At 34.7% G+C, this 21,420-nt stretch overlaps 1 protein-coding gene and 1 long non-coding RNA gene across 2 annotated transcripts; one reads left to right on the plus strand and one right to left on the minus strand.

The window, feature by feature from the left end:
• Positions 1-2,848: 2,848 nt before the first annotated feature.
• Positions 2,849-8,564, plus strand: LOC123793581 (uncharacterized). Its single transcript, XR_006780026.2, has 3 exons — positions 2,849-4,187; positions 6,476-6,536; positions 8,473-8,564. It is a non-coding gene; the product is annotated as an uncharacterized LOC123793581 (long non-coding RNA).
• SCRG1 (stimulator of chondrogenesis 1) lies at positions 6,196-8,705 on the minus strand. Its single transcript, XM_045799426.2, has 2 exons — positions 8,464-8,705; positions 6,196-6,367 (listed from the first exon to the last, which is right to left on the minus strand). The coding sequence occupies exons 1-2, from the start codon at positions 8,703-8,705 to the stop codon at positions 6,313-6,315; spliced, it is 297 nt and encodes a 98-aa protein (XP_045655382.1). The 3' UTR covers positions 6,196-6,312.
• Between the last annotated feature and the right edge of the window lie 12,715 nt (positions 8,706-21,420).

Below are 21,420 nucleotides of genomic sequence, written 5' to 3' on the forward strand. Positions count from 1 at the left end.
GAAGGAAGAAAACATAATGAGTAGCAGATACTCAAGAAATAAGTCCAGATGGTTTCCTTGTCAAGGAGTTAAATCTGTATTTTTTAAGATTTATTCATTTGAGACAGAAAGATATAGAGAAAGAGCATGAGCAGGGGAAGAGACGGAGAGGGAGAAGCAGAAGCAGACTCCCTGCAGAGGTGAGAGCCCTACCCGGGACTTGATCCCAGGACCTGGAGATCATGACCTGAGCCAAAGGCAGACACTTCATCTGAGCCACCCAGGCACCCCAAGTTAAATAAATCTTACATATGCTCACTTTAAAAAAAAAAAAGTTATTTGGTAGAACTACCTTTTATTGGACATTTAAGAAAAGGCTAAAAATACCTGAAATATAGTACTTTACAAACCAAGCTCTGTATTATTTCTACACACAAAGTTTTTTTTTTTAAAGACTTATTTGAGAGAGAGCAAATAAGAGCATGAGTAGGGGGAGGGGCAGAGGGAGAGGCAGTCTCCTCCTGAGCAGGGTGCGCTATGCGGGGCTTGATCCCAGGACCCTGGGATCATGACCTGAGCCGAAAGCAGATGCTTAACAAACTGAGCCACCCAGGCACCCCTACATAAAGTTCTTTTTTAATTGAGCTAAAATTAATATGGTAGTATTAACCATTTTAAACTGTATAATTTGTTGGTATTTAGTGTATTCGCAATGTTGTACAACCACCAGCTCTAATTTCAACATTTTTCATTACCCCATAAAAACACCAATAAAGTAATTACTCCCAATTCCTCCTTCTCTTCATCCCCTGATACCCCTAATCTGCTTTCCGTCTCTGTGAATTTGCCTATTATGTATATATCCTATAAAGGAAATCATATATGTCCTTTTGGGTCTGAATTTTTTTTTCACATAGTGTATGTGTTCAAGGTTCATCCAAGTTGCTGCATATTTATCAGTACTTTGTTCCTTTTAACAGCTGAACAATATTCCATCGTGAGATAGATAGATAGATGATAGATAGATATCACAATTTGTTTATTCATCCATAGATGGACATATTTCCACCTTTGGCAATTAATAATGCTGCTATGAACATTTGTGTGCAAGTTTCAATGTGGACATGTTTGGTAGAAGTTTTCATTTCTTTTGGGTATATATGTAGAATTGTTGAATCACATGGTATTCTATATTTAACTTTTTGAGGAACCTTCAGATTTCCATAGTGGCTGTACCATTTCCATTCCCACCAGCAGTGTACAAGAGTTTCTATTTCTCCAAATTGCCAATACTTGTATTTCCTTTTTTCTTTTTAATTAAAGCCTTCCTACTGGGTGTGAAGTGGTATCTCATTGTAGTTTTTTTTTTATTTGTGTTTTCTTACTGACATATGATACTGTATATCTTTTCATGTGCTTATTGCTGACTTGTATGTCTTCTTTAGAGAACATTTATTTAACGCCTTTGCTTATTTTTCAGTTGGATTGCTTGTCTTCTTGTTGCAGGAGTTTTTTTATTCTAGATATGGATATTAAGTCCATATTTTCTCCCATTCTGTGTGTTGCCTTTTCATATTCTTGATAATGTTCTTTGATGCACAAAAGTTTTTAGTTTTTATATAGTCCAGTTTATTATTTTCTTTTGTTACTCATATTTTTGGTGTTGATCTAAGAATTCTTTGCCAGATGTGAGATTATGAAGATTAACCCCTATTTTTTCTGGGTTTTTTTTTTATATATATGAAAATTATAACTTTGGCACTTAAATTCAGGTCATTGGCCCCTTTTGAGTCAATTTTTGTATATAGAGTGTTGTAGAGGTTTAACTTCATTGTTTTGAATGTGGATATCCAGTTGTCTCAGCACCATTTGTTGAAGACTGTTCTTTTTTCACTGAATGTTTTGTCACCCTTGTCAAAAATCAATTTGCCATAGATATTTGGATTTATTTCTGAATTCTCAATTCTGTTCCATCAGTTCATATTCCTGTTCTTATGCCAGTACTACACTCTTTTGACTGCTGTAGCCTTGCAGTAAGTTTTTAAATCAGGAAGTGTGAGTCTCCTACCTGTCTTCCTTTTTCAATATCATTTAGGCTATCTGAGGTCCTTTGTACTTCCTTATGAATCTGAGGATTGGTTTTTTCATCTCTGCCAAAAAAGCCATTTGAATTTTGATGAAGTTTGTATTGAATCTGTATATCACTTTAAGATTGCTATATTAACAATATTAAGTACTCCGATCCATGAATATGGGATGTTTTTCCATTTATTTTGGTTTTAAAAATTTGTTTCAGCAATGTTTTCCAGTGTACAAGTCTTTCACCACCTTGATACAATTTATTTCTGATGATTTATTCTTCTTGATGCTACTGTAAATAGAATTGTTTTCTTGATTTCTTTTTTGGATTGTTCATTACTGGTGTACAGAAACACAACTGATTTTTGTATGTTGATTCCCTACAATTGTGCTGCATTTTTTTTATTACCTCTAGTGGTGTTTATGTATATTCTATGAGATTTTTAATGTGCTATTGGATTTGATATATTAATATTTTTTTGAAGATTTTTGCATCTATATTCATAAACTATATTGGTCTGGAGTTTTCTAGTACTATCCATGCCTGACTTTGGTATCAGGATAATACTGATATAGGTTTTTATTTGTAAAATTCTTAAAATATAGGAGCTACATATATGCCACATATTTCTCTCCAGATAAACCACTCTGCAAAGATGAGCCCATTATGGTGATAGCACTCTATAGAAGTAAATTGGGGAAGTTAAATCAGTGTCAATTTACTATAATTTTCTTTTTTTTTAAGATTTCATCTATTTTAGAGAGAGAGTGGAAGTGGGGGGAAAATAGGGAGGGGAAGAAGGAGGGGGAAAGAATCTCAAGCAGACTCCATACTGAGTATGGAGTCCAATGCAGGGCTTGATCTCAAGACCCTGGGATCATGACCTGAGCTGAAACCAAGAGTTGGACACTTAACTGATTGAGCTACCCAGGCACCCCAATTTACTATAATTTTCTAATACCAATTTCTCTTCAAATCTTTGAGAGAAAAGTTTAGGCTTGGCTGTTAATGCAAAGTGATTTAGAAATATATGAGTTTGATTATTTTTTCTTTTTGGGAAAATTATTTTAAAGCCCATAATGCTCTACTGATGTGATTATTTACATTTTAAAAGCACCTGTCATAATATTTTGCAAAAATGATTTCTTTGGAAAAGAACTCATGTGTACCTGTTAGCAACTATAAGGAAGTTAAAGTATTTGTATCTGTGAATGTTCTTATCTGTCTGTCCTTCCCTTCCTCCAGTAGTTGTTGCTCTTTGTTTGGGTTCTCCTTATAGCTTCCAATTCTCTAATAATCTTTTATGATTAGTACTTAATCCCAGCAAACAAAAATATTCAAGGCATTCCTATGGATTATGACGAGGAAAAAAGAAATTTTATCAAGAAGAGATGGGCTATTAGTAAGTATTACTCTCAACTTTGTGCTCAGATTCATAATAAGGAAAAGGATATAGAGCATTCAAGATAAAAATACAGAAATTGTTAAGTCAGTAAGCATTTAGCTTATACAAGCTAGCTGAAGTGTACAATTAGGTGTCCCATAAAGGTTTATTTTCCTGGGGTGCCTGGGTGGCTCAGTCGTTAAGTGTCTGCCTTTGGCTCAGGGCATGATCCCAGTGTTCTGGGATCGAGCCCCACATCAGGCTCCTCCACTGGGAGCCTGCTTCTTCCCCTCCCACTCCCCCTGCTTGTGTTTCCTCTCTCACTGGCTGTCTCTCTCTGTGTCAAATAAATAAATAAAATCTTTAAAAAAAAAAAACACGTTTATTTTCCTAAAAAGGAAATAGATTAGATGATGCTATTAAATAACAGTGGTTAAGATTCTAAATGCTAGAGTAAGACTGGTCCTATTCAAAACCTGGCACTACTGCTTTGATAATGTAACCTTAAACTCCTTAATCTCTCTAAACCTTGGTACTTTGGCAATAGAATAGGGATCATAACAGTACCTACCACACTCAATTGTAAGACAGTGTTAAGAAAAATAGTAAATTTTTAGTAAAAGCTTAATTGTCTTTTCTTGTAGCTAAAAGCTATGGAAAAAATAAAGGATCTGTTTATTAATATGATTGAATGAAGTGTTTGCTTTAAAAATATATCAACCTAGTCGGGAAAAGTTACATAAGGTAAGTTATATGAACATTCATGTTTTTATATTTATTTGGTAATATGAAGAGGAATGTGTGCTTCTGTTATGCATTCCTTTCTAAAAGAATGTAATTTAATTTCATATTACAAAAGTTATTTCCAGAAAGGGGAGTATACAATGAAGAATAATCATAATAATCTATAATATTCCTTTAAATATTTAGCTTTTTTTCAACTACTATTTTTCTCATCAGGTTTTGTTTGCAATAATAAGAGAACAGTCCTTCAAAAACCGTTGTTGTCTCACAGATGCTCTCATGCTGATGTGTCATTTACAAATAAAGATACTGAATCCTTAACACTTTTTTCCTCCCTCAAAGACAGTCTATACCAAGTAGAAAATGAAGCAAGTTTACTGATGATTTTCTTATTTATCTGTTCTGTGCACTGTTCTAGAAAGGATAGAAGACTTATTTAGTCTGATTTTAATATCGTTTAATTCAGTGAAGAAAAAAAAAGCCCAATCAAATCCTATTGCATTACTGAAATAATGAATTAGTTTTTTTAAACAATTCTTTTTCATGTATTTTTGTAGGAAGTCATACTATTTGAAAAACATATTCTAACTTATTTTTGTGTAGATTTTAAGAGGGACTGAATACTGACTACTTCAAAATTGTTTGGTCCAGCCCATTAACACTTATTGGACACTGAATAGATAACAGGGACTTCCAAGTATGTATTTCAATTAAATAATACCACTTTTTTTTTTTTAAGAGAAAGAAAGCGTGTGACTGGGGAGGGGCAGAGGGAGAGAGAGAATCACAAGCAGGCTCCACACCCAGCATGGGCCCATCATGGGGCTCAATCTCACAACCCTAAGATCATGACCTCAGTTGAAATCAAGAGTCTGTATCTTAACCATCTGAGCCACCCAGGGGCCCTTAAATAATGTCACTTTTATTGACAAAATGATATCTCTTAGGTTTACTACAGGGTATGGTATTTCTCTAACTTTTCCCCATAATAATACTTTGTATAGCCCTCTACACTTCCCCTTTTTAGCAGGGTTCACATTTATAAATAAGTATTTGGTTGTAATTATTACACTTTTGTTAGAATACAAGTTCCAAGAGGACAAGTCCATCTTATTTATTAGCACATCCCCAAGTCCAAATCATAGCTGGCACTTAGCAAGCATTTAATAAATTTTTATAGCACTAAGGATATTCCGAAATTACCTCTGATGGCCACTAGTCAATGCATACCTCCTCAGATATGGGGCATAGTCCAAAGCTGCCTCTATCAGAAAATATCTTTCAAGACATCCGTTTTACTTACCTTTAACATTCATGTGACTTTAATCCATTACATGTTTCTTTTAATGTACGTTATTCTAAAGAAGAATTGATACATCAGGGATAAAATAATTTTAAGGATACAGCTGTGTGTGAATGTGTGTAGTATATGGGCTACATTTGATTTTTAGCAAATGTCTTAAACTTAAGTTAGTATCTAAAAAAATGGGTTTAAGAATACTTAACCGTGAAGGTTTTTGTTGTTTTTTTAGAGAGCAAAGTGAAAATGCACTTAAAATACTTGGCATACATAATATGTACTTAAATATTGGCTCCCTTTATCATCTTTTTTTTTTAAGTAAACTCTATGCCCAACAAGGGGCTGGAACTCAGGACTTAAGATTAAGAGTTTCATGCCCTACCAACTGAGCCAGCCAAGTGCCCCAGCCCTTTTACCCTCTTACTAGAAATCTTCTAGATTCCCTTCTAAGAACCTCATTTATATCTGAATCTTTCCATTAAGTATACATGGTCAATAACTGTCAACTAAGAACTAAAAGTTCTCAACCTTTGAGCAAGGATTATGGCTAATCAACTATTCAGAAATCCTGAGCCTACTGAATACTTCATAGATGAAAATTTTCTAGCCAAAAATTTTAACCAGTGCCAACAATGTCCACAGAAAATTTAAATTGAATTAATTTTTATTACTACTTATTTAACACAAGTTTACTGTCTTAGACAAATAAGAATTTATAGAATCTGTGCTTTATTGCACTGGAGAGAAATTTGAAACGCAGTTATGTTGACATAATGCAATTTGTGGGAAATGAGAGACGATGTTCTCTGGAATGCATGAAGATTCTCAATGATTGTTGCAAGGAATCACAAAAGAGATCTTTGGTCCAAAGAAGATATCTCTGAAAGAAAGTAGGACATCAGTTAAATTCAGCTGAAAACTAAGATATCTATTAGTCTTTACTGGGTTAAAAATGGACAAGAATTTCAGATATGACTATTCTTTTTAGGAATAAAGTACAAAGAGAATGAGTGGGAGAACTCGCCAGAGGAGCAACAAAGACCAAGAAGGTACTCGAGTCTCCCGCTTTCCTCCCCTTTGCCATTGATATAATGCTATCATTGAACTCTAAAGAAATGGAAAAATTAAATGATTTCAAAACCTTATGATCATACCAAAAGTATTATTTCTCTTACATGAGTGGGGATGGGCCATGAAGTTTAAATCCATAGATAAGAAACAGAAAGTTAAAAAATTCTCAATAAATAAATTTCTAGGTTTTATAGGGAAAGGACAAATGTTAAGCTATTCAATTCTACTGTTATGGGAAAGATCACATAAGCTAAAGTAAAAAAATGCATGAAAATAATATAAAATTATATCATGATTATGACTCATTAGAAATATATTTAGTATGTAAACTCTAATGTAAGTATAGTTTACAGTGCTATATCATATATTTGTAAGTTGCTAAGAGAGTAAATCGTAAAAGTTCTCATCACAAGGAGAAAAAATTGGGGGTAACTATATGAACTAATGGATGTTAACTAAATTTATTATGGTAACCATTTGGTAATATATGTCTATCAAGTTATTATCCTGTATACCTTAAACATATACAGTGCTGTATGTAAATTGTATCTCAATAAAAATAAGAAGAATATAGGATGGCAAATTAGAATTTGTGTTTACAGGGGGGAAAAAGGAAATATACTTAGCAAGGTAAATCTGTTGGTACTGGGGAAAAGGTAGCCAAATCAGGTAGAAATTACTTTTGTGTATCCAGACTTCTATTCTCATCCATAACCACAGATGGTCACAAAATTATATCATAAATTAAATACAAGTACTTCTCAATATATTGGTTTCAGGTCTTACAATTACAAAAGAGCAAACATGGTATTTTAATATTAAATAACATTTCATTTATGCAGTCTTGGAAATACTGTCATTTTAATGGAATCAATTAACTCACATTCTTGATATCATTTAGTACAAGTCATTTTCAAACTTTATCATGCATTGAAATCACCTAGAAGATTTGTTAAGCCATAATTGCTATGCCTCACCTACAGTCTTCCTAATTCAGTAAGTCTGGTCTAGGGCTCAAGGATGGATGTTCATTTTTAATAAGAGCTAAGTGATATTGAAGCTGCTGATCTGGGAGCCACACATGAAGAACCAACTGCCTTGGTAGAAAAAAATATCTGGTCCAAATCAGAAGACCTGATATTAACTAGTTGCGTGGGATGGTGCTGGTCATTTTACCTCTCTGCACCTTTCCTTGATAAGATGATTATATCTGTCCTTTCTACCTCACAGGTTTCTTAGAAAAATGAAAAGATGATGACATATGTTGAAAGTAATTTGAAAGAGCTAATTTTGGTATGAAATAGCCAAGATCATAGTATTTGAGGCTCTTCAGTAACCAGAAGATGATTTTAAAAACAAGAGCCAAAAAAATTATTGATTTATCTGCCATCATATTATACTTAAAATGCATCTATTTTCCAAGTCAGTAGATAATTTTTATTTAGTTCATTTCTGGTTAACTCATACATAGAGCTAGAAAGGTTTTCTTTGACCATTACCACATCTCTGTCCCATTAATTATTTGTCCCTCTTCTCTAGGATCTTTTATCTAAAGCCTTTTATTGGTTTTCAAATTGATTTAAGATATCAACCTTGAAGTTGACCTCTCCTACTGGTAGATTTTTTTTGTGGTAAAAGATAGGGAATTTAGAATTTAATATACTGGAGTGTTATTAATTTTCTGGATTATATTTAGTTTTATTAAAATCTGCCAAACTGTTTCTTAAATGAAAACATTCAGTTTCAGATACAATGGTGATGATCCTAGAAAATAGCTGAGATTTCACTAGGATTTTACTAAAAAAGAGTGATTAAACATCAGTAAACCCATTATAAAGTTGTCGTAAACGAGAGTTGTTATGCGTACATTTTATAGCCATATACTTTGTGATTGCATTTCCTTACTTTGGGCAGCAGAGCAATTCGCTGAAGTTGCAGTAACAGATCATCTCACATCCCTTCCCATCCCAGAAGTGATCCTGGACGTTTACATCCATCTTTGTCAGGTCAGTTACTCCCTCTGGAAGGTTGTGACAGTTGCGATCTCTTAGTGTCTTTCTGTAGCAAGAGAGCCGATTGGCAGGCATGGCGTGGACTCCTAGCAGCAAAGTTAGCCCAAGGGTGACAGCAAGTACTACAAATTTCATTTTGGCTCTTTGCCCTGAGATAGAAGAAAAAGCAAAATGTGTCAGTGTTTGTTTTTTTAAAAGATGGAATTCATCCGAACATAAAGTTCTGTAGCATTCTCATAAATATTTGGATAGAAAGATTGTGAGTTGATCTTTTCTACTTTCTTCTTTATGTTTCTCAAAGTGTAATTTTATGACTATTGACAATAAAGTCCCTTAGAATAATTTTCAAGATCAAATGCCTGGGTTCCACAACAAAATATTAAATAAGAAATGCTGGGGATCAGGGGGAGGTGATAGTAAGAGCCAGTCTGCATTTTTAAGTACCCGAAGTAATTTTTATTTTTGGTATATTCAGTAGAGAAAAACTGCTTTTTAAGGTGGTAAAACTCAAGTGAATTTCTAGAACGAATATCATCATCAAGTTCTGTGGTTCTTTTTTCCTTTTTTTAAAGATTTTATTTGTCAGAGAGAGAGAGAGAGCGCGTGAGAGAGCACGCAAAAGCGTGCACAAGCAGGAGGAGAGGGAGAAGCAGCTTCCCCGCTGAGCAGGGAGCCTGAAGCGGGACTCAATCCCAGGACCCGGCATTATGACCTGAGCCAAAGGCAGATGCTTAACCGACTGAGCCACTCAGGTGTCCCAAGTTCAGTGGTTTTTGACTCGCATATCCTAACAACATTGTCAAATGTTGGGTTCCACTCTGACAGGAACAAAAAACCTATCTATTCTGACACTGAGAAATAATATTCTGTACATATATTTATAGTTCAATTAAGTTTTTAAAACCTACCAGAAATATTTTGGGGCTCCTTTTTATTGCAAATTTTTAGTGATATTGTGAATTTTTATCCCACGTAGATTACTTCATCTTAGCCTCATTGAAAACAGAGACTTGAATTTCCTCTAGTAAACATTTAGCCTGTTCTCAAACACCTACCATGCTGGGGAGCTCATTATTGAATGTGTATTCTGCTATTATTGACTAAGTCAACCTATTGTACTGATGCATTCTAACATTTCCCTCACTGTAAAATATTTTTCTGTAGCTTCTACCAACCAGTCCCAGTTTGAGCTTTTGGGGTCATACCAAACAAGTGTTTTTCTCTTCCAGTAGAGAATTCTTTAAATACAGTATTTGCATACAACTGTGGAATATTCATCATCTATTTTTTCTTTTTTCTTTTTTTTTTTTCATCATCTATTTAATGAGGCTTCTCTGGCTTTCAGGTTAGACATGAAAAGAATGGCGGCTATTGTAGCAAAGAAAAACTAGCAAAATAGTGGAGGAATCAGAATCAGAATCCACAGCCATTGAGATTTCATCGTATTAATAGATGCCAAAGGATCTTTCCTACCGTGGAATAATAAAAAGATGGGAAGACATATATGTATATTGTACTTTGAAAGAAAAGAACGTTGTTGAAAGGAAATTTTTGTATGAAGTTTTCAGTGACTAGCTACATCCCAAAGGTGAATTAATTTAGGTACGATTGTGGATTTTTTTAAAAGGACAATTATTTTAGAGTAGTCTTTGGTTTAAAATAAAATTGAAAGGAAGGTATAGATTTCCCATATACCCTCTGCCCTCACACATACATAGTCTCCTAGAGATCAACATCACTCACCAGAACAGTACTTTTTTTTTTTCCAGAGATGAATCTACATGGCACATCATAGTCTCCCAAAGTCCATAATTTCATACGTGGTGTTGTACATTCTATGGGTTGGGCAAATGTATGACGTTTATCTGTCATCACAATATCATACAGAATATTTTCACTTCCCTAAAAATCCCCTGTGATCTGCCTATACATCTCTCCCTCCTTAACTTCTGGCAACTACTGATTTTTTTTTTCTAAGATTTTATTTATTTATTTGACAGAAATAGAGACAGCCAGTGAGAGAGGGAACACAAGCAGGGGGAGTGGGAGAGGAAGAAGCAGGCTCACAGCAGAAGAGCCTGATGTGGGGCTCGATCCCATAACGCCGGGATCACGCCCTGAGCCGAAGGCAGACGCTTAACCGCTGTGCCACCCAGGCGCCCCACTACTGATGTTTTTTATTGTCTCAATAGTTTTACCTTTTTTAGAATGTCATATAATTGTAATCATACAATATGTAGCCATTTCAGATTGGCTTCTTTCACTTAGTAAAATGCATTTAAGTTTCCTCCATGTCTTCATGTCCTGACAGCTCATTTCTTTTAGTACTAAATAATATTCCATTGTCTGGATGTACCACAATTTATTTATTCATTTACCTACTCAAGGACATTTTGTTTGCTTCCAGTTTTTGGCAATTATGAATAAAGCTGCTGTAAATCTCCACGGACCAGTTTTTGTATGGTCATAAGTTTTCAACTCCTCTGGATAAATACCAATGAGCGCAATTGCTGAATTATATGGTGAAAGTATGTTTAGTTTTGTAAGAAACTGTTCAGCTGTGTTCCAAAGTGAGTGTACCATTTCGCATATCCACCAGCAACATATGAGAGCTCTTGTTGTCTCATATCCTCACCAATATTTGGTGTTGTCAGTGTTCTGGATGTTGGCCATTCTAATAGGTATGTAGTAATATCTCATTGTTGTTTTAATTTGCATTTCCTTGATGACATATGATGTGGAGTATCTTTTCATATACATATTTGCCATCTGTATATCTTCTTTGGTGAAGAATCCGTTAACATCTTTGGCCTATTTTTAAAATCAGGTTGGTTGTTTTCTTATGTTAAGAGTTTTTTGTATATTTTGGATAACAGTCCTGTATCAGATGTGTCTTTTGCAAGTATTTTCTCCCAGCCTGTGGCTTATCTTCTAATTCTCTTGACATTTTCTTTCACAGAGAAATCTTAACTATAATAAAGTTTAGCTTATCAATTATTTCTTTCATGGATTATATCTTTGGTGTTGTATCTTAAAAGGCATCACCATACCCAAATGTTGATTGTATTCAACAGAGTTTTATAGTTTATCTCATATAGATTTTGTATGTATTTTGTCATATTTATACCTAAGTATTTTATTGGGGGGTGCTAATGTAAACGGTATTGTGTTTTTAATTTTCAAATTCCACTTATTCGTTGTTTGTATGTTGGAAAGCAACTGTTGCTTGTATATTAACCTTTGTGTCCTGCAACTGAACCTTATTAGTTCCAGAAGGTTTTTTGTTGATTCTTTTGGATTTTCTGCATAGACAATCATGTCATCTGCAAAGACAGTATTATGTCTTCTTTCCTACTTTATATACATTTTATTTCCTTTTCTTGCCTTATTGTATTAGCAAGGACTTTCAGTAGGATATTGAAATAGAATGACGGGAGGGCACATTCTTGCCTTGTTCCTGATCTTAGTAGGAAAGGTTTGATTTTGTCACCATTAAGGATGTTAGCTGTAGGTTTTTTGTAGATAGTCTTTATCAAGTTGAAAAAGTTCCCCTCTATTTCTAGTTTACTGAGAATTTTTATCATGCATGCGTGTTAGGTTTTCTCAAATGCTTTTTCTCCATCTATTGATATGATCATGTGATTTTTTTAAATCTATTGATGTGATGGATTACATTAATTAATTTTCTTTTTTTTTTTAAGATTTTATTTATTTATTTGACAGAGAGAGAGACAGGCAGTGAGAGAGGGAACACAAGCAGGGGGAGTGGGAGAGGAAGAAGCAGGCTCCTAGCAGAGGAGCCTGATGTGGGACTCGATCCCACAACACTGGGATCATACCCTGAGCCGAAGGCAGACGCTTAATGACTGCGCCACACAGGCGCCCCCCCCACCCACATTAATTAATTTTCAAACATTGAACCAGGCTTGCATACCTAAATCACACTTGACTGTGGTATATCATTCTTTTTATACTTGTTTGGATTCAATTTGCTAATATTTTGTTGAGGATTTTTATATCTATGTTCATGAGAGATAATTGGTCTATAGCTTTCTTTTCCTGTAATGTCATTGTCTGGTTTTGGTATTACAGTAATGTTGGCCTCATAGAATGAGTTAGAAAGTATTCCCCCTGCTTCTATCTCTGAAAGAGATTATAGAGAACTGGTATAATTTCTTCCTCAAATATTTCATAAAATTTACCAGGAAACCCATGTGAGCCTGGTGCTTTCTGTTTTGGGAGGTTATTAATTATTAACTTAATTTCTTTAATAGATGTAGGTCTATTCAGATTGTCTGTGTGAATTTTGGCAAACTGTGTCTTGCAAGGAGTTGATTCACTCATTTGGTTTAACAGATTTATGGGCACAGAGTTGTTCATAGTATTGCTTTATTATCCTTTCAATTTCCATGGGATCTGTAGTGATGTTCCTTCTTTAATTTCTGGTATTAGTAATTTGTGTCCTCTTTTTTTTCTTAGTTTACTTGGCTAGATGCTTATTGATTTTTTAAATCTTTTTAAGGAACCAGCTTTTGGTTTCATTGATTTTCTCTATTGATTTCCTGTTTTTAACGTCATTGTTTTCTGCTCTAATCATTTTTTATTAAGGTATTGATTTTTATTTTCTTTTTATTGTGTGAAAAACTTCAAATATATACAAAATAGAGATAATGGTTTAATGAACCTCAAGATCTCATCCGTTAGCTTCAATTTTTATCACCCTATAGCCCCCCCTTATTTCACCTATACCTCCCTCTTTTTTTCTGCCTCAGTTTTGATTACTTTGAAACTAATTCTAGTCATCTCATCTTATCCACAAATATTTCAGTGTATTTCACTAAAGGTGAGGACTTTTAAAAATCATAATACAATATCCTTTAACATAACTAAAGAAATTTAATAATTTTTTATATCATCAAAAAGCCAGTCATAGTTTAAGTTTTTCTGCTTAAATTCCTAATTTTCTCCTTTTATTTTTTGACTGAAGTATAGTTGATATATCGTATTAGTTTCAAGCGTACAACATAGAGGTTTAGCAATTATGTATATTATGAAATGCTCACCATGATAAATGTAGTTACCGTCTGTCATTATACAAAATTATTACAATATTATTGACTATATTCCCTATGCTGTACTTTTCATCCTTGTAAATTATTTATTTGATAACCAGAAACGTGTACCTCCTAATCCCTTCCACCTATTTTGCCTATTCCTCAACCCCCTTTCCTCTGACAACCACTAGTTCTCTATGTTTATAAATATTGTTTCTCATTTTTGTTCTTTTGATTTTTAGATCCCACATATAAATGAAATCATATGGCATTTATTCTCCGACTTGTTTCACTTATCTGTTCTAATTCTTATTATTTCTCTTTTTTTCCTGCTTACTTTGGAGCAAATTGAATTTGCTCTAATTTCCCAAGGTGGAAACTGAGATAATTGATTTTAGATCTTTCTTCTTTTCTAATATTTGCATTTAATGCATTCATAAGTTTCCCTCTAAGCACTGCTTTTGCTGCATCCCACACATTTTGATAAGTTGTTTTCCTTTTCATTTAGTTCAAAATATTCTAATCTAAAGTTCTCGAGATTTCTTTTTAGTCCCAACCTATTATTTAGAATTGTGTTAATCTCAACCTATTTGGGGATTTTCCAGTTATCTTTCTGTTATTGATTTTTAGTTTAATTCCATTGTGGTCTGAAAGAAGAAATTGTATGATTTCTATTCTTTTCACTTTGTTAAATTGTGTTTATGGCCCAGAATGTGATCTGTCTTGATGCATGTTCCATGTGAGTTTGAGAAGAATGTGTATTCTGCTATTATTGGGTGAAGAAGTCTGTAGATATCAGTTATATACAGTTCATTGGTGGTGGTGTTGAGTTCTACTGTATCCTTACTAATTTTCTGCCAGCTGGATTTATTCCGTTTCTGTGGGGTGTTGAAATCTATGATATATGGATAGTGGATTCATCTGTTTTTTTCTCACAATCCTATCAGTTTTTACCTAATGCAGCTTGATGTTCTTTTATTAGGCACATACTTGTTAAGAATTGTTATGTCTTGGGGCGCCTGGGTGGCACAGCGGTTAAGCATCTGCCTTCGGCTCAGGGCGTGATCTCAGTGTTATGGGATCGAGCCCCGCATCAGGCTCCTCTGCTATGAGCCTGCTTCTTCCTCTCCCACTCCCCCTGCTTGTGTTCCCTCTCTCACTGGCTGTCTCTATCTCTGTCGAATAAATAAATAAAATCTTAAAAAAAAAAAAAAAGACTTCAAAACAAACATTGTTTCTTTAAAAAAAAAAAAAGAATTGTTATGTCTTATTGGAGAATTAACCCCTTTATCATTATGTAATATTCTACTTTATTCTTGATGACTTCTTTTTGATGCCTGCTCTGTCTCAAATTATTATAGCTACTCCTGCTTTCTTTGCTTAGTGTTAGTATGGTATATTTTTCTCCATACACTTACTTTTTATCTATATGTCTTTTTTTTTTAAGTTTTTGTTTGTAAGTAATCTCTACAGCCAGCGTGGGGCTTGAATGCATGACCCTGAGATCCAGAGTCACACTCTCCTCCTACTGAGGCAGCCCGGTGCCTCTATATGTGTCTTTTTACTTGAAGTAGGTTTCTTGTAGACAACATATAGTTGGGTCATGGGTTTTTTTTTTTTTCCTTCATAGTATCATTCTCAATTCTTTACTAACACCTATAATAACTGCCATAACAAGATACCACAGATTGGGTGGCTTAAACAACAGAAATTGATTTGTCACAGTTCTGGACAGTGGAAGTCCAAGATCACAGCAGATTTGGGCTCTGTCATTGGCTACCAGATGGCCTCTTTCTCACTGTGCCCTTATATTGTTTTTTTTCTGTGCACATGTGGAGAGAAAGAGAAGTGTCTGGTGTTTCTTCCTCTTCTTCAGTTCTGTTGGATTACGACCCTGTGCTTATGACCTCATTTATCCTTAATTACCTCCTTAAAGGCCCTATCTCTAAATACAGTCACGTTGTGTTGGGGTTAATGCAGAGCATGAAATCAGCCATAACACCTGGCTCGCTAAAATGTAACACAGAGGCCACTGAGGTCAGGGAAGGTTTCGGAGAAGGGCGTAGGCCTTTGGCATGCTGAGTGACCACTGTGCCATTGGAATGCCTGGGGAGTTGCCTTCCCGAAACTTTCCTAGCCCAAACAGCCGCCCTGTGATCTAAGAGATGTAGGCATTGTCCCTTAGGCTATGTTTAATAGACAGCAAATTAGCATATCGTATCTTTCCTGTAAACACATCCTCCCAGTTTCAGTAAGACCCTTTGTCACACATCACATGCTTGAGGAACAGTGATAAGGATTTGTGATTATCCTGAAGGACCAATAAAAGCGGGAGCAAAGAAGAGGAAAGCGTCTTCCCCTCTGAGGGTTGACCCTCTTGCCTTCTCTCTTTCACAGCAAAGTTTCATCCGTTGGTACAGGGAGTACTGGCCATTCCCGGCAACATTGCGGGTTAGAACTTCAACATATGGATTTAGAGGGGAGCACGATTGAAAATTATTCAGCCATAAAAAAGAATGAAACCTCGCCATCTGTAACAACATGACTAGAGCTAGACAGAATAATGCCAACTGAAATAAATCAGTCAGAGAAAGACAAACACCACATGATCTCACTCATATGTGGAATTTAAGAAACAAAACAAATGAGCAAAGAAAAAAAAGGGAGAATGAGAAACCAAGAAACAGATTCCCAACTACAGTGAACAAAGAATGGTTATAAGAGGAGAGGGAGGTGGGGGAATGAGTGAAATAGGAAATGGGGATTAAAGAGTACACTTATTCTGATGAAAAAAATTATAAAAAATGCTTTTAAATTATTAAGCATTATATACGAAGTTTAACATTGGTCATGTTTTTTGATCCACTCTGATGATCTGTCTTTTAATTGGGACATTCAGACCATTGCCATCCAAAGTGATTATTGATACATTTGGACTAATATCTACCACATTTGTTTTTGTTTTCTATTTGTTGCCCTGTTCTTTGTTCCTGTTTTTCTCTTTGACTTTTTTTCCCCTCCCTTCTTTTGTGGTTTTAATTGAATATTTTATATGATTCCATTTTCTCTCCTTTCTTAGCATGTTGGTTATGCCTTTTTTTTTTAACTTATATTTTAGTAGTCGCCCTAGAGTTTTAAATATACATTTGCAACTAATCTACATCCCCTTTTAAAAAATACTATACCTTGGGGCATCTGGGTGTGAGTGTCCAATTCAATTTGGACTCAGGTCATGATCTTAGGGTTGCAAGATTGAGCCCTATGTTGGGCTCAGTGGGGAGTCTGCCTGAGATTCTCTCTCTCTCTCTCTCTACCCCTTCCCCCACTCTGTCTCTGTCAAATAAATAAATATTTATTAGGGGGGAGAGGGAGAGGGAGAGGAAGAGAAGCAGACTCCCTGTTTAGCACAGAACCCAACTTGTGGCTCCATCCCACAACTCCAAGATCATGACCCAAGCCAAAATCAAGAGTCAGATGCTTAAAAGAGTCAGAGCCAGCCAGGCACCCCAATAAATAAATCTTTAAAAAAATACCATACCACTTCATGGCAGCGTGAGTACCCTATAACAACAAATTGTCTTAATTCCTTCCTCTCATTCCTTGTATCATAACCGTCATTTGTTTCCCTTATATATAAACATACATATGCATATATATACGATCTATACATAAACATGCATAACTGAGAACATCATTGCTATTATTTTTTTCATCATTGCTATTATTTTGAACAATTATCTGTTAGATCAGTTAAGAATAAGAAAAATACATTTTTCTTTTTCTTTTACTTTTACTTATTCCTCTTTTCATGCTCTTCCTTTCTTTATGTGGCTCTGAGTTTCTGACCTGTATTACTTTCTTTCTCTCAAAAGAACTTATTTTCACATTTCTTGCAAGGCAGGTTTACTAGCAACACATTTCCTCAATTTTTATTTGTCTGAGAAAATCTTTCTTTTTTATGTTTGAAGGATAATTTTGCAGAGTACAGAATTCTAGGTTGAAATTCTTTTCTCTCAACAATTTAAATATTTCACTCTATTCTCTTCTTTTTTAAAAATTAAATTCAATTAGCCAACATATGGTATCATTAGTTTCTGATGTAGTGTTCAATGATTCATCAGTTGTGTGTAACACCCAGTGTTCATCACATCATGTGCCCTCCTTAATGCCCAGTTACCCCATTCCCCCACCCACCTCCCTTTCCACAACCCTCAGTTTGTTTCCGCGAGTCAAGAGTCTTGCATGGTTTGTCTCCCTCTCTGAATTCCTCCCGTTAAGTTTTCTCTCCCTTCCCCTATGATCCTCTGTGCTATTTCTTATATACTCCATTCTCTTCTTGCTTGCATGGTTTCTGAAGAGAAGTTGGATATAATACTTATCTTTGTTCTCCATAAGGAAGGTGTTTTTTACCTCTGGTTTCTTTAAGAATTTTTTTTAACCTTTGATTTTCTGTAGTTTGAAAATTGTATGTCTGTATGTAGTGTTTGGGTGTACTGTTTGGTGGTCTCTGAGCTTCCTCAGTTTGTGGTTTGGTGTCTAACATTAATTTGGATAGATTCTCAGTCATTATTGTGTCAAGTATTTCTTCTGTTCCTTTCTCTCTTTCTTTTCCTTCTAGTATTCCCATTATGAGTATGTTATACCCTTTGTAGTTGTCCCACAGTCCCTAGATATTCTGTTCCACTTTTTTTTCAGTCTTTATTCTGTGCTTCATTGATTATAACCTCTGGCTCAGTGATTTTCTCCTCAGCTGTGTCCAGTTTGGTAATGAGCCCATAAAAGGCAAGCTTTATTTCTGCTAAAGTATTTTTCATCTCTAGCATTTCTTTTTTGGTTCTTTCTTAGAATTTCCATCTCTCTGCTTACTTTGCCCATCTGTTCTTGCATTCTGTGTCTTTATCCATTAGAGTCCTTAGTATATTAGTCATGGTTGTTTAAATTCCTGGTCTGATAATTCTAATATCCCTGCCACGTCTGGTTCTGATGCTCATTTTATCTGTCTTTTAGTATGCCTTATAATGTGTTCTTGATAGCCACATATGATGTACCAAGTAAAAGGAACTGCTGTAAATAAGCCTTTAGTAATGCGGTAATGAGATGTGAGAGGAGAGGAAGCATTTTATAGGCCTATAACTAGGTCTCAGTCTTTTAGCAAGTCCATGCTTCTGAGCTGTGACTTTCACAAGTGTTTCTCAGGTTTTTTTCCTCCCCTCTTTGGTTGGAGCCTAGAGCCAGCTGCAGTTGGATATTTCTCTTTCACTAGGTCAGTTATGCTCTGATAATACCTAAGCAGGTTAGGTTCTGGTTAAGTAGTTTCTTCTGAGAGCAGGCCTCCTTAAGAACAGAGCGCTCTGGCATATTTCAAAATGGTTCCTTTTTCTTCCCCCTGATGAAACCCTGAGGGGATTTTTCTGTTATTGACTGTGCGTACTTGGTTCATTCCTAGAGGTAAATCTCACAGTATTGTGGGGGACCCCCATGACTGAGTCCTTGTGGAGTTATTAACTCTCAGAGTTGTCCACAGTGAGCCTCTACCAACTCATTGATTGGGTTCAGGTTTTTTGTTGGTGGTGGGTTTTTCGTTTTTTACCCTGGCACTGGTACCCATGACAGTTTCTCCTAATGCGTCTCGGCTCTGAGAAGACTTTAATCCCTATATTTATCTGCCTGTCTTCCCAATCTTGGGGGCATGGTTTCCCCTGTGTCCTCCCCTCTTTTATGAATCCAAGAAGAGTTGTTGATTTTTCAATCTGTTGAGCTTTTTACTTATTGTTAGGACAGTGTAGTGATTTCCAAGCTCTTTACATGTGGAACTGGAAACCAGAAGTTCTGATAAAAAAATTTTTTGAATAAATATATTCATGCTTTTTTCTAAACTTAGAAACTAAAAATATTCCTTCATACTCCAAAGAGCTTAATATTTTCTCTGATTCATAATCTAATTTGAATTAGTTATTTTGGGCTTTGCTTATATGTTTTCTTAGAATTTTAAATATTTAATATAATTCCTATCTCCAAACACTAGTGAAAGAAAAGACAAATATGAGATCTATTTCACTTTATATTTTTTCAGATTTGATGGAGCAAGACACTTAGTGTTGCATTATATTACAATCTAATATAATAATGCCTTCCAATAAACTTTTTACAGATCATAGTTTAAATTTTATATTTTAAAAAATATAATTCTCTGAGGTGCTCTAGTTCTCAATTTCTTCAGTTTAGGGTCTTCTTTATACCCATTAGATAAGTGATATTTTTTAAAAGAGCCACATTTCTTGACATTTTTTTAGGTTAATCTTCAAAGAAGTTTAATTAGAACTTCTGTTCACTGAACATTTACTGGGTGGGAGGAATTACCACAACCATTAAGCTTTAAACAATATATTGAGATTTAAAACTAAATTCTATACAGGCAAAACTTTTTTAAACAGTTTTATCAAGTAAAATTGACATATAATAAACTGTAAATATTTAAAGTATACATTTTGATAAGCTTTGGCATATATATATTCCCATGAAACCATTACCACAATCAAGATAATGAACATATATGTTATCCCTAAGTTTCCGCATGCCCTTTTGTAGTTCATCACTCTTACCTCCTCCCTTCCCTCCACTCTTATACAGACAACAACTTATTTGCTATCTCCAAAAATAAATTTGCATTTTCTAGAGTTTCATATAAATAGAATCATAAAATATGTACTCTTTTTTTCTGACTTGTTTCACTCAGCATACTTGAGATTTATATATGTCATTGTGGGTATCAATAGCTGATTTCTTTTTACTGCGAGAAGTATTGCATCATATATGCTATTGATTGTTTATCCATTTACCTGTTGATGGACATTTGAGTTGTTTTATGTTTTGGGCTATTGCAAATAAAGCTGTTTTGAACACTTGTGTATGAGTCTTTATAAGGTCATAGCTTCATTACTCTTGAACTAATACCTAGAAATAGAATGGCTGAATTGTATGATAGGAGTTATGTTTTACTTTATAAGAAATTGCTAAATTGCTTTTCCAAAGCGATTGCACCATTTTACATTCCCACCAACAGTGTATGAAAGTTCCAGTTTCTCCACATTCTCTCCAAGACTTGGTCTGGTCAGTCTTTTTAATTTTTGGCCATTCTAGTAAGTGTCTCATTGTGGTCTTAACATTGCATTTCCTTAATAATTAATGATGTTGAGCCCCTTTTCATGTACTTATTTGTCATCTGTATGTCTTCTTTGGTGAACAACCTGTTCAAATCTCTTGCTCTCTTTTAAAAATTGGAGTGGTTTTCCTGAGTTTTGAGAGTTCTTTACATATTCTGGATACAAATTCTTTATCAGATACATACTTCCTAAACATTTACTCTTTACCTATGGCTTTCCTTATCACTTTCTTAACAGTGGGCTTCAAAGAGCACAAGTTCTAAAAATTGATGAAGTCTGATTTATCAATGTTCTCTTTTTCTTAAAAAAAAAAAAATGCTTTCATTGTTATACATAAGAAATCATTGCCTTACCCAAGGTCATAAAGATTTTCTTTTATGTTTTCTACTGGCTTTAGAATTTTGGGTTTCCCATTTAGTTCTGTGATCTATATTAGTTAATTTTTTATTTAGTGGTGTATGAAAACTGCATGTTTTCATACAGTTGTCTAGTAGTTTCAGTACCATATTTGAAAAGATTGTTGTTTCTCTGCTGAATTGCCTTTGCATCTTTGTCAAATATCAGTTTTCAATATAGCTGTGAGCCTGTTTCTGGACTTTATTCTTTTCCATTGATCTATTTATTTATCTTTAT

The sequence above is a fragment of the Ursus americanus genome, chromosome 13, assembly GCF_024610735.1.
Source record: "Ursus americanus isolate L20-20 chromosome 13, mUrsAme1.1.p, whole genome shotgun sequence".
Classification (NCBI taxonomy): Eukaryota; Metazoa; Chordata; class Mammalia; order Carnivora; family Ursidae; genus Ursus; species Ursus americanus.